The sequence below is a fragment of the Triturus cristatus genome, chromosome 7 (assembly GCF_964204655.1).
Source record: "Triturus cristatus chromosome 7, aTriCri1.1, whole genome shotgun sequence".
Lineage (NCBI taxonomy): Eukaryota > Metazoa > Chordata > Amphibia > Caudata > Salamandridae > Triturus > Triturus cristatus.
Window position 1 is genome coordinate 1,736,121,541 of NC_140590.1, and position 13,674 is coordinate 1,736,135,214.

Sequence of the window (13,674 nt, forward strand, 5' to 3'; positions counted from 1 at the left end):
TCGACACAAGGACACTCTAGCTTACAACCGTGGCGCCTGTTTCAAGGCTGCTTTTAGCCTCCTTATGGCCTGCGAGCACTTATGGTCAAACCATGAGGGGGCAGCCTGAACCCGCCCCCCAGCCTGTATAGTTAATAGACCAGAAACTCTCTGGGCAATGGAGGAGAACTAACTTAAAATCTCCTCACTCCAGGTGCTAAGATTCAGACAAGCACCTATCTCATACTTGCATGAAGAAAAAAGGCTGCGATTGAAAGCCTTTACATCTGTGCACGCCCATCTAAGGCGCCTGCCCTGGTTGGTGGAAATTAGGGGTACCTGCGGCTTACAGGAACCTAAGATGGGATGGCCCAACCCCGTCAGTACCAATGTCAATGGGTTGTGGTTGCTAAAAGCGCTATCCTCTATGTTAAATGATCCAGGGGCCACCCCCAAAGATGCCGTCACAAATATAAAATCTATAATGGTTGCAGCACCCCTTCCTTTATAGGACGGGGGTAATTGAGAAATAGGCCTGGGGCGCCAAAGGTTTGGGGTATTCACCAGATTGTGAGTAAGTAACAAGTTAGTTAAAACCTTCACTTCCCGTGTGTGTTCCATGTGAAGATCCTCCGAACGTGGGCATGGAGGGGCAATCAGCTGATTCTTCACAAGAGATGGACACAAATGACCGTTTAAGTCACCCACTAAAATAAAATTCATATGCCCACAACCATCCTCCTTTAGGTCATCTATCGCACGGTTTAAAGCATTAAGATTAGAGGGTCCCCCCTCGCCCCTCTTAGCATTATAAAAATTAAAAATCACAAGAGTGAGTCCTCTCCCCATGTGCAATTCTATGCCCTGGAATACCTGAGAATCCCATTTTAAAATCTTTAAATCTTTACAAAATTCTAGGGCCACAAATATAATAAGACCTCCGCAGGCTCGTCCCATCGTTGAATTTGACGCTGGGCAAAAGATGGTCTTATACCCATCCAAAAAGAAAATATTCTTAGTCTCCCAAGTCTCCTGTAAACATATAATTTTATATGACTTAAAATATAATAACCAACTATCGTCCGTGAACTTAGAAGACAGCCCAGACACATTCCAGAATACAAGACTAAAATCCCTGCCAGTAGCGTGGTTAACCATAACCGGTGAGGGGGATGTGAAGCATGGTGACGGAGGCCTCACTTGGGACGTATGACTACTCACAGGGAACACATGAGGTGATGGAACTACCATGATCTTATTAGGGCTTGATGGTAATAAGGAGCAAACTTCCTCTACCCTCTGTCCCGAGGAGTCAGTCTGACGAGGAAGGTGGATGCACAACTCGTCATCCTCCTGGAGTCAATCCAGCTCGTTCAAGTCGCCTGTCCCTGGCGTGTAATCGGAGCAGCTTCCATAGGCTTCTTTGCCCTCCGTTTCCGTTTGGGAGTGAGGGAGTTCACTGGGTCAGGAGATACAATAGGCGGTGGCGGTAAGGGCGAAAACTCGGGCCTCAAGGCAGGAGGCTCGGGTGAGGGTGCCTCAATGGCTACCAGGTTTGGAGCCGGGGAAGGGAAAGGGGTGGGATGAGACTGGTCCATAAGGGTCTTTTTCAAAGTAGGTGGCAAGCTTACCCCCGACTCCCCCTATATCTAGTGAAAAGCCGCCACTCAGCCCAGACTATCTCCTTGTTAATAGCGCCCACAGCCTTTGCCAGAAAAGAGTCGATGGTGCGATACGGCTGGCCCGTGGGGGTCACTGGCTGGGTCTACTTTTTCCCCATTTTCCTGGATTAGGCGGATCCCCACAACAAAGAAGCCAAAAACTAGAAAGACACAGGGAGGGCGGCAAAGGAGCAGAGCGATAAATAATCCGTTTGGATTCAAAATTATATTAGAGTTCCACACACGCTCCCAAAATGAGTGGCCAGAAAGGATTACTCACGGTGTGGTCCAAGTACAAAAGATCTGGAACAACCCCTTTAAGTGGCATGCAGCGTTGGCGATGGCGAAGGTGATAAAGTGAACTTTCACGCTATCCCAAAGTGTGCAGCCAAGAGAATTGGCCCAGCCCAGCCACGGTCAGTCGCGGACGAGCACAGATGGGCCGGCCCTTTACCCAGGCTTCACCCGGACACACCTGCGCTGCGGGATCCCACGCTGGAATTTTTAGAGCTAACGATGATGTGGAGGCTGCAGTCTGCCCGTAGGTTCTGCGTCTTGTTGTCCTGACCCCTGTGGCGGCAACAAAGCAGAGGCACTGGCTGAAAATGGGCTTCCTGCGCTGCAGGAGCCCGCGCTGGAATTTGTAGCGCCTCCTGAGGCTACGATGACGTGAAGGCTGCAGTCCACACGGAGTTTCTGGGTCTTTTTGTCCTGACCCCTGTGGCGGCAACATACAAAGTGGAGACACTGGCTGAAAACAGGCTCACTAGTCTCATGTGCTCAAGCCAGAGCTGAAACCTCACTAGTTTTCCTTTTCTTTGGCGGCGCTTTTTATTCCAGTGAATGCAGAGGTAGGGGTGCTGCCAGTGGATCGTTCTGTACATGTTGATAATGTCACGCATAAGGATGGTACGCTGAGTAGGGGGCGGGCAGTGGGAAGTTCAAGTATGATTATTCGTTCTGTGGAGGTGGGGAGTATAAAAGATGCATCCAGGGTCGGCTTCAGCGTTGGTGGCGCCCGGTGCAATAATGTTTGTTGGCGCCCCCCCAATGACCACCTCCACCACGGATTCCCTCATTACTAGCCTTTAACCATGTCCCTCAAGCCTCCATTTTTTAAGTTGAAGAAAAGGTTTATTGAAAATAATCGTAAGATCATACAAACAATACTTCGTAAATAGTTATTCATAAATATACAAATCCAAAAAAAAAAGAATCTGTAATAAAGAATAATAATGCATGTAATATTACTAATAAAGGTTCATAAGATTTCATACAATGATAAAATAAACAATAGTGTATGAAAACAAAACTAAGTCAAGAAGGCTTGGGGACTTCTTGTAATGCAAGAGCAAGTGAGAAAGATTTCTGCGCTGAGTCGTTTAGAAATTGTGTGAGAGGACACCAAAGGCTTAATCGTTTTGAAGCAAGAGAAATAGGGTGGACAAGGGCTGTATCTAGGCGATGATTATAACACAATGCATACCACCATGCTAAATAAGATAATTTAGAGGAGTCTTTCCAGTTTTTGGGAATCTGTTGAAAAGCTACTGCTATTAATAAATCAGTAAGTAATACCTGAGACTGTTCTTTGTTCCAATCTCGTGTTATGCTTCCCCAAAAAATATTTGTAAGAGAGAGGAGCTGAAGTGTGGGGAAAAAAAGTGTTAATTTGGCTCCAGACTTGTTCCCAAAAACGAAATACATGTGCACAGGTAAAAAGCATGTGTTTGAGATCCGCATCAATCTGGGAACGTGTCCAGCAAACATTGGAAGTTGTGTTATGAATTTTATGTAAGCGAATAGGGGTGAGAAACAGTCAGTTATAGACTAAAAAAGTGTTTGTGTTGTGCTGGCTGCTCTAGAAGATTTCCCAAGTGTTGTCCAAATTTTGTTCCACATAGAAATAGGCCAATCCGTTCCAAGGGCGTCCTCCCACAAAGACTCCACTTTGGTTTTGTCTTGGGTTACTGGAGCTGACATTAAACGGTTATATATAGTTAGAAGCCTTGGGGTGTACGGATAAAAGGGTGTGCCAGGGGGGGGGGGGGGGGAAGGTTCAACGGGTGAGGTTTTAAGTGTATTATATACGTCAATTACTACGCTTTGCAAGAGTAGAAATTTAGGTTTAAAGGATATAGGTAGATGGTAATTGTAAATTGAATGGGTGAGTCTTGTTCGAAAGTTGATGTACCCAGAGTAAGCCCTTGTTTCTCCAGGTTTTCCAATATATGGGTTTTCTGTTAATAAGAATGTGTTTATTGTGCCAAATAGTGGAATTAAAAAAGGTATCTGCGTTGTGCGCGATGGAGTGGGACGCATTGGATAATAATTTACAAGAATGTTTAGTGATTGGAGTAGAGCTTGTTTGTGGTTTACGAGTTAAGGAAAGGTATTCCTGAAATGAAAAAGGAGTTCAGGAGGATTCTAGGTCTAGCCAAAGGAGGCTGCCTTCATTCTGGTTTGTGATCCAATTCGATGGTTGTCTTAACTGAAATGCTTTATGGTGATTAAGAAAATGGGGAAAATGAACACCACCTTCAGATTTTGGTATTAACTTTTGTAGCGCCATTCGAGTTGTTTAGTATTCCATAAAAAGGAAATGAGAATGGAATTTATTTTTTGAAAGGATTTAGAATGAATGGACATTGGTATATTAGATAGAATATATAGAACTATGGGAGTCCGTATCATTTTAATTGTGTGCAGGCGACCCCACCAAGAAAGATAAAGGGGGTGCCATCTTGGAGTGAGTTCAAGTTTGGCAGCACATTTGTCCATATTCAGGGATATGGAGGTTTTTATAGAGGGAGAGAACCAAATACCAAGGTATTTTATATGTTTAGAATTCCAATTAAAGTGAGAAGCTTTGAAATCCTCTTTAAAGGTGTATTTGGTTAGAGGAAGTATCTCACATTTCCCCTTATTAATTTCGTACCCGTCCCTCCAGCATCCATAACCACTCTATCACATGCTTTGCTTTTGTTTTATAGCGCTACTCCTACCAGTGTAAGGTGTCCGATCACTTTACATCACACACAAGTCACACCGAGAAAATCAATCCTACATGTGTAAGTCAGTGTATAGGAAAGGTTGCATAAGACAGAGGACTACAAGGAGTAGAGGTCACATGTCATCCCTACTGTTAGACAGTGCACTTGAAGAGTGCTTGGTCTGGAGAAGCACAAACTCAGAATTTAAAATGTATCACCATGGTTGGGGGCTGTCTTTACTATTAAGAATTGATTTTTACCCAAATGAACCCTTTTTCATTTGGGTAGAATTAGGATATTGAAAGACTGGGGGAAACAATCAAACCGCTCCAGCCTATACCCTGCAGCTTCCATGCTATCCTTTGATGACAGTAAATAACTCACTGTTCTATATGAGATTTAATTCATAAACTGCAAGTAACAAAAGGATCTCTCCCCAAAACCAGTAACCCACTGAGCTATTCATACTATGCGCACTTCTCTGATGGCCTAAGGTAGGCACGGTGCCCTCTGCCGCCTTCATAATGAGCCAAACTTCCGCGCGACAAAACCCTGATCTGTATCCAGTAGCTCCATGAATCACCGTTGTTATCTTCACATTTGTATTGTCTGCAAACTGCTGGAGGCACCGATCGCCCCGCGCTTCCGCCGGATGAGCCGCAGGGGACTCCACTTTGGGAAAGACGCCGTCCTCTCGGGTGAGCCCCGGGCGCTCCCTCCCCGCGTGTTAGAAAGCAGACAAGGGAGGGCGAGGGAGAGGGAGGGCGAGGGAGGTCGGAAGGCGTGCGGGCAGGCGGTCAGGCGTGCGGGCAGGCGGGCGGGCGGGCGGGCGGGCGGGCTGGCTGCCTCACACAGCTATAAGAGGCTGAACGCGCGGCGGAGACGCAGCAGTAGCAGCGGGCAGTCACCGCAGCAAGGCACCTGTGCGTGGAGTTTGAGGGCAGTGGAACAGCGCTCCGACAAGACCCGCTGCCTCTCCGCCGCCGAGGGGGCCTGGGGCAGCAGGGGGTACGATGGTGCTACCACCGCTGGACACACAGCCCCCGTCGGATGCGCTACTGGGGCGTGGGGCAGTGCCCTCCGAGGAGACCGGGCCCTTGTCTGGGGCCCCTGTCCGAAGAGCAGCCCCACTGCCCTCCGAGGAGACCGCGACCCTGTCCGCAGCCCCAGTGGACCCCAGAGCTGCTGAACATGCCCGGCCGCTGCTCAGGCTGCAGGGGACAGGTGAGGAGGGGACAGGTGAGGAGGGGGCAGGTGAGGAGGGGGCAGGAGGGGGCGGGTGTAGTCGAGGAGGGGGCGGGTGAGGAGGGGGCGGGAGTAGCCGGCGTCTGCCCCGCGCTTTCAGTGGCCCAGAACAGGGAGCACCGGCACTTCTTATCTGGGACTCTATGCGTTTAACACCAAGTACCGGCACTTCTCATCAGGGGTCTTTGTAGTGCGTTTAACACCAAGTACAGGGACTTCTCAGCGGGGGGCTCTGCCGTTTTAATATGAGTTTAAGTGTGATGCAAACATTGGGTGAGGGGAGCTCTAAAAGTGGCGTGGCGTATAACAACAAGGGCGTGGGATCTCTATAGTGAGCCATCCAAGTAGTATTTATGTACAAGTTTTAGTAAAACATGTCAAATATAATTATAAACTAAATTGCTGTCATGGATTACCCTAATGTTTTTTATTTTTTTTACATGGATTGCTCAGAAATCGATCAATGGTATTTGCCAGTAAAGTCAAGGACGTGATGAATATAGGGACCTTTTCCATTGCCCGTTTTTATTAACTAACAGGTCAGACTGGCCTGCAACGCCCACAGGGCTAAAAGGGCTTCAGCCCGGGCTGCTGCAGCTCGAGCTGCCGTGGGCTCGGCTGGGCAGTGTCACTCACCCTGCAGTCACGCGAGCCCACTACTCACCCTGCACTCATGTGACACTTCACTCACCCTCCCTGCTCCATCTGCAATCAAACAAGCCCGTCACTAACCTAACATTTATTCATCCCACTCTGCACTTACATCCGCACCCAAAATCATCTGGTCACCTCACTCACCCTGCAGTCACTCCTCTTACCCTACTCTCACACTGTTGCATCGCTCACCGTGCACTCACCTGGGCACTCGGGCCACCCACACAGCACAGAGGGTTAATGTGCCTGCTACAAAGAACATGTACCATGCAGATCGCAGAACTAAGTGTAAGTAAACTGAGTAGCGCTATTAAAAAAAAATGAAATGTTTGTCAGAAAGGTGCTATGGAGAGATGAGGTGCATTGTTGGCGAGTGGTAGTCAGAGATTTTATGGAGAAGGCGGAAATGGGGGAGGGGGCACCAAAAAACAGTTTCACCGTGCGCGACCTGTGCTAGGGCCAGCCCTGGCTGGGAGTGTTAAACCCACCCCCCGCCCCCCGATGTTCGGGTCTAGTTGCACCGGAGGTCAGAGATAGGGATGGCCAGTGCCCGACACGCTTCCATGCGAGTATGCCAACTCATCCCATTTTCAGACTGCGTCATCGAGGCCTTTAGGATGCCACGGGGTTTTGGAGTCCCCGGGAATCTGCAGGATCGAACTTTGAGACCTATCATAAAGGAAGCTTTTCACTCCTCTGAGGCCAGTAGGAGTGTCATTGAAACACCAACGCTAAAGCGCTCACAGACACTTCCGTTTGCATGGAGCGCTACAAAATACTCATGACCGCAGCATGGATCGTCCTAAATTGATAACCACATGCTACCAAATGATAAAAGCACACCCTTGCTTCTTGCATGAAAGGGTAAAAACCTCCAGACATACCTCGGAAAAGAAAAGGTTTACGTGGACAATCCCAGTATAGAAATGGGTGTCGATTCACCAAAATGCCAGGGGTAACAGAAGTGACATCATATTATCTTTGACCATAATGACATCACAGGAAGTAAGACATAACCTTTGACCCTGATTCCTTCCAGGAAGGCATGTCACATAACTCTTACATCACAACAGTTGGCATCGCTGATGGTCCTTAATAACGGCAGAGCCGGGACAAATGTCTGTTTCAGAAACCGCCTTCATTATGGTGGTATATTGATCTTAAAAAGTTCTGGGACATAATACATGCACTCAACTGTAGTAAGCGAGGAAAGCAAAGAGGTCAGACCCATTCTAGGGCATGCTCCACCCCCCCTTACCCTCCCACCCCAAAGGGAAAAACCCACTGAAAGCAGTAGGGTGAAATACAGCATTTCAAAGCACAGTTTTCACAAAGTTGCTCAAATGCCACCGGCGCTGAAAGGGCACTCGTCAATGTCCAGATCCTTTCATGGGCGCCAAGCCAATGAAACCGGATGTTCAGAATGTGGTGTGGGCTCCGCCATATGACCTTTGATTGTGCCATGGCCAACATTATGTCGTGGCAGCCCCTATATTCCATGGAGGCCCCTTATATCGACAAGCATTTGCAAAGCCAGTAGGTCTCACCTATTTGAGAGCTATTGGCTTTGTGAATGTTTTAGCCATGTTGTACGGCATGGCTGAAAGTAAAGAGAAAAGCTCTCTGCCATGGCCAGAACTAACGCTGATATATTGGGTGTTTTTTGTTTTTTTACGTTCATCCATGCTGCTGTACCTCATGACTTACAAAAACATTGATAAAGTTAATAGATCTCATAGGCGAGACCTACTGGCTTTGACAAGGTTTGTCAGTTCAAAGACCAAAGTATTACAATACATGTTTTTGTGCTCGGAGCCCCCCGCTAATGAAAATCCATGACCCCCAGATACCGATTAATGGGTACAATGACCTCTTAAGGTTCTGGTAAGGGCTATCCCTATAACGGTTATTATAATGCAGTAATAAAGCGCGCTTGTTTCAGAAGTGAAAGTGAACATGATATAGTGTAAAGCAGCTACACGTGGTAATGATCCCGCTCTGTCCACAGCACACCGAATACCTGTTTTAAGGGTGTGCACCTAGAATCAAACTAGCAAGATCCAGACTGCTTCTGAAATCCCTACTCATGCAAGAGGGCCGCAGAAGAGCCGGCAATTGTTAAATTGTTGCTGATTGGAGGGCTGAGCCTGAGTGAACAGGGGATTACAGGCCACTGTCCTGGGACAGTGAATGTACATATTTGTGTTCACCCTGCAGAGGCCCCTTTAACAGCGTTGAGCTGCACGTGTCGGGGGCTACACTCGCCCTCCCCAGTGCTGTTGCCGCCAGAGTGGAGGGAGGCGGAAGGGGGACAGATGGACATATTTGGATTTCCAGCAGGGGCGCACGCGCTGATCTTCCAGAATCTCTGGCCATTGGTCAAACAATGTAAGCCGGGTCTGAGTTCTCTTGCAGGGGCACAGCTTGTTTGTGGTTCATGAGGCTGCTTTTGAGGTCCGTCCCCTACCAACAGGGCCAAAGTTTTAATCCTGAACCAGCAGGGCCGTCCATTCATCCTTCCGAGTCAGACACGAAGGGGTGTATTTACTAAGACTTTGTACCATGTTTGCGCCACAAGGAATCGAAATCCATGCAATATTCTACCCCCTCCGCCTCAATTCACTTTCCAGTGCAAAACCTGTTTTGTGCTGGAAATTCACCCAGTGCAGCTCTGGGTTACTTAGCGCCAAGAAGCATGCCCTGCCTGGTGCAAGGGCAAACCCTATGCTAGACCACGCAGGCAGCTTTGCACTATGGTGCGCATGCGCGGCAGCCTGCTCGTGCGCCGGCGCTAGGGAGAGGGGAGGGGTTTGCCCTATCTCTGGCGCTGTCCTGCTCTCTGCTTCTCACGCAGCTCAGCACATTGGCTGCAGCGCTAGCTGAGAATGTAGTAACGAGACCCCTAAGTCCTGTTAACTCGAGCAGTGTTAAGCCCCGTTATTGACAATTATGTGAAACAGCAACAGCTGGCCCCATATGTGACCCCGCACAAACAGGCGTATTCCAATGCCCGTGCTGTAATGATCCGTGTCGGACCCTTGCGCTGCAAGTTGTGAGCGCTTCTTTCCTTGCAGGATGATGAAAGGAGTGCCGGGAGCATCCTCTCATCCGGAGCACGTCACCTGATCCCCCTGTGCCGAATACATTTATCTGATCTTGTGGATTGTAACTAGTGTTCGCATAAAGCACTCCAATGTCCGAGAGAGGGCAATATGGGTGGGGGAGGGGGGCACAGAAACACGGGCGAGACAGCAAGTGGACCGCAGAGGCCGAAGAGACATGGTGGGGTGCAGGGATGGCGGAGAAGCTTACAAGCGAGATCTGGGCACAACGCACACTCTATTGAAGTGCTTCAGAAAAAAAGAAACAAGCCTTGGCAATGCCAATAGGTCTGGCTCATAAAGTAAAGTGACTCCCCAATTACTGATGAGTTAAGACGTACAATAAGTCTTTGTACAAGCCCTCTAGCTCATCCTTGCACTTATAAATTCATTGCTCTGCCCCCTGATTCATTCTTTTCACCCACTTACAGGGCTTTAAGTGGGCCGGGTCTGTCCGGGTCTGAGCACCGGCAGTTTTTTTTTGGGGCCCTCGAAACGGGTCTCTATCGGGCTCTATTTTCGTGACTACTAAAGGTAGTCCGTTCTTTATTTTATTTTTTTTCGGACCCGTTTTGAGGGCCCAAAAAAAAACTGCCGGTGCTCAGACTTAACGTATCCAATTTGATCCTTATCCAGTTATTTATTTTGTGTGATTTTTAGATCTCTAGCCCTATTTTATGGGAGCTCGGAACATGTGTAGATGCAGCACCCATATATTCAGCCAGCATTCATATAGCAACAGCTCATTCATTAATTGGTGATCAGTTTCTGAGGTTCACAATGTGAGATCAAATAATAACAACCCATTACAGTCTTTATTATGTAAAACATACTTTACTAAGTGCAAGCTCAGTTCAAAATAATTGAAAGATATGTGAGCAACAAACATAAGCCTTAAGATAAAGGAGCTTATTCTGTGGATGCTAATTTAAGAGATCTCTAAGTGCCATGTCATTAAAACTCTACTGAGAACGCGAACGGAAACTGTGGCCATTTTTGGGCCCGGGTCTGATTTGCTATTCTAGAGTGGACCATAGGCAGGGGCCAGGCGTGCAACACCCATTGGACTCAAAGGGCTTCAGCCCATCCCCCCCCCCCCCCTCGTGTGTGGCAGCCCGGGATGAGACACCTTCCCGGGCAAAAAAGCAGCCGCACCCGATCTCTTCACAGGTCTTTAAAAGACCATTTGCATGTTAATGAGGCGTCGCTGTTGTTTCACCCCTTCTAAGAGCCCCTGCAGCTCCACTCTGCCTATTGCTTAAAGTTCAGCCCCCCCCCGAAATTTTTGCTCAGCCCCCCCCGAAATTTGGCTCTAGTTGCGCCTCTGGCAGGGGCAGCAGCTCTTCTGAGACTGCGGGTGTAACTTTAGCTCCTAGCATTCCTAAGAGAAGGGTGTCTCAGGGGAAGAGAAGTCACTGGGAGAAATACTGCAGGTCCGAGTCACAAAATGTGACATTTCTGGCTTTTTTGTTTGGAATTCACAAGGTTTCCTGAAGTATTGCTGGAACGCTGTAGTTGTGAATTGTGCCTTGTATGACTACCTAGGAAAAGTGCAAGCAATTCCAAAGCTCCAAGCAAAGTGGCATTTTTCCACCTGTGGTGCTCCCCATACACTGGCATAGACAACTTTATGTCTTTTTTTCATAATTTGGTGGCACAACTATATTGTGCCTGATGGTTGCTAACCCACCCCCCCCCCCCCACATGGTTTGATGGCCAAGCTCTGAGTCTTCAAATCTGATGGATGGTTGTCAGTTCGTTGGGGAGCTGGAGTGGGTGGAAAATGTGGATTCCCTGCCAACCAGTACCAGAAGAGGAGCCTCTCTATGGCCAGTCAAGGAAAGCCTTCAAACCCCTTTTCTAGCAATGCAAAGAACATCTTGGTGATATCAACATGGCCCAGGCGCGCAACACCAATTGGGCTAACCGGGCTTCAGCCCCCCCCCCCCCTCCCCCCTTCATGTGTGTCAGCCCGGCTGAGACAGCCTCGCGGGCTGGCGTCCGTCTAATTGCAGCCGCACCGGAGTACTTCACAGGTCTTTAAAAGTCCATTTACTCGTTAATGAGGCTTTTGTTGTGTTTTCACCCCTTCTTACAGCCACTCTGCCTATGGCTGGAAGACTTAGCCCCCCCCCCCCCGAAATCTTTTTCCGCCCCCCCCCCCCCGAAATTTGGCTCTAGTTGCCCACCTGCAACATGCTGAGATCAACCTGCTTTCGATGGGACCTATTTCAGATTCCTTCAAACATCTCCAGGTGCGGCTATGTGATGACGGAGTTTTCAAGATGTCCTCAAACATGCATTACTTGTAGATCTGACCACAGACGCCACTGTCTTTCTTTAATCCTCTCCAGGTGCTGTTAGCGTACCACAGAGTCTTCTATATAGAAATATCAGCATTGCTGTGTTGTTTTGCACTAAATAACCCCTGAACCATTGTAGCTGTTACAATATTCTCCCTGAGCTTGGCTCCAAATCTCCAAATCACCTTTTATCCAATAGCACCACTGATCATTCTTGTTTGTACAGTCCCACTGCTATCTGTATGTTCATTTGACAATGAATGAAGGTCAGAACATGATTATATTTCTATCTGTATTAAAATGAGCTCTTATTGTCTATCATGTTTCCAGTGGGGGCGAAAGGGTGACCAGGGCTTTAAGTGGGCCGGGTCTGTCCGGGTCTGAGCACCGGCAGGTTTTTTTTGGGGCCCTCGAAACGGGTCTCTATCAGGCTCTATTTTCGTGCTGATACACACACCAACAGACCCATCACCGTGAGGCAGCTAAACTATCGGTGATTTAGGTGAGCTGGGGAGGTCCCGAGGCGTTTGGGTTCAGGGGGCAGTCACTGCTTAGCTCAACTCAAAAAGGACCCCCTGCTGCCGCATTTCAGTCTCTATTAGCAAGGGCGCCAAATTTCTCTCCGCCTAAGGCGCTATCTTATCAAATGCCCGCTCGGAGTGTAGGGCTGCAGCCGCAACCTAGCGCCGGAATCCACTCGACATTAACTGTCAAGCACCCATAACCTAGAGACTGACCACAGCATGCCACTAGGAGTACCGGTACTCTCTTAACACAAGGAGAAGTCCCGGTACTCAATGGGAGAACACGGAGAAGTGCCGGTACTCATGATTTTCTTAAGCACACAGTGCTAGTTATTTTGATTTAGACCACGCCCCTACTCGGATAGGCCACGCCCCTTCAAGACATTAACCACGCCCCTTTTAGAGCACCCCCAGTTTTTTTTTCCCACTTAAAGCACTGCCCACTTACACAACCACAATAAAAACAAACGGAAAATCTGCAGGATACATTCAAAGAATAAGAGTTAAAAAAAGAAAATAATTGCTTCGTAAGCATGGTGGACATAAGCTTGCAATAAGAAACATGTAATTAAAAATGGAAGAAAGCGGCTCCTTGTAATGGTATATTGCGCATAGTGTTTTGTTTTCGTGGGCGAGCATGACGGCCAAGTTTAAAACCAATGTAAACTTATAAAATAAAAACATTTAGCAAAACGAGAGCACAGGATGAGTTTGTTATTGGTGACAATGGATCGACACGAGCTCTGAAAACCCAAAGCACCCCTTGGAAAATTGAACCCCATAAAGTCACTGTTAAGTCGCTTCACGTTTATACGAACCATAAGACATTCAAACTACAAAAAAAAAAACCTGAAATCTCCTATTGTAACTTTTCAGGCTGATCATCTTACTCTGTCCTGTTTTCCCAGCATTCTGGGACTTGATTTTTTCTTCAGTTTTACGTGTAGACTTCAAGCACCTGATCACAAGCATTACAAGCCCTGTGTCCATTAGTTGTGTCTCTTGGGAGTACTCTGGGGCTCTGGCACTGCGGTGCCTCGTTTGCAACTGTTCCAGGGGCAGAAGTGGTCTTAGCGCTGCATCGGGTGGAGGGAAACTCTGTTTTAAGAAAAGCTGAACTCCTCAAAAGGAAACCGGATAGATTCATGAACAAAGAAGATTTCTGGCATTGCCAGGAAAATGCTAATTATATTTCTGTACTGGTACTAAACGGT

The 13,674-nt window shown here is 47.9% G+C and overlaps 1 protein-coding gene and 1 long non-coding RNA gene across 3 annotated transcripts in view; one reads left to right on the top strand and one right to left on the bottom strand.

The window, feature by feature from the left end:
• Window positions 1–13,674, bottom strand: part of LOC146812938 (uncharacterized) — a 156,030-nt gene that overhangs the window by 131,417 nt on the left and 10,939 nt on the right. The window lies entirely within an intron of this gene.
• LOC146812939 (uncharacterized) overlaps window positions 5,492–13,674 on the top strand; it is a 280,949-nt gene continuing 272,766 nt past the window's right edge. Inside the window, exon 1 of one of the 2 annotated variants that reach the window (XM_085619981.1) lies at window positions 5,492–5,872. In XM_085619981.1, the coding sequence (XP_085476107.1) occupies window positions 5,647–5,872 (226 nt within the window). In that variant the 5' untranslated portion in view covers window positions 5,492–5,646. The remainder of the gene's footprint in view (window positions 5,873–13,674) is intronic. The other variant, XM_085619982.1, reaches the window with a different exon arrangement.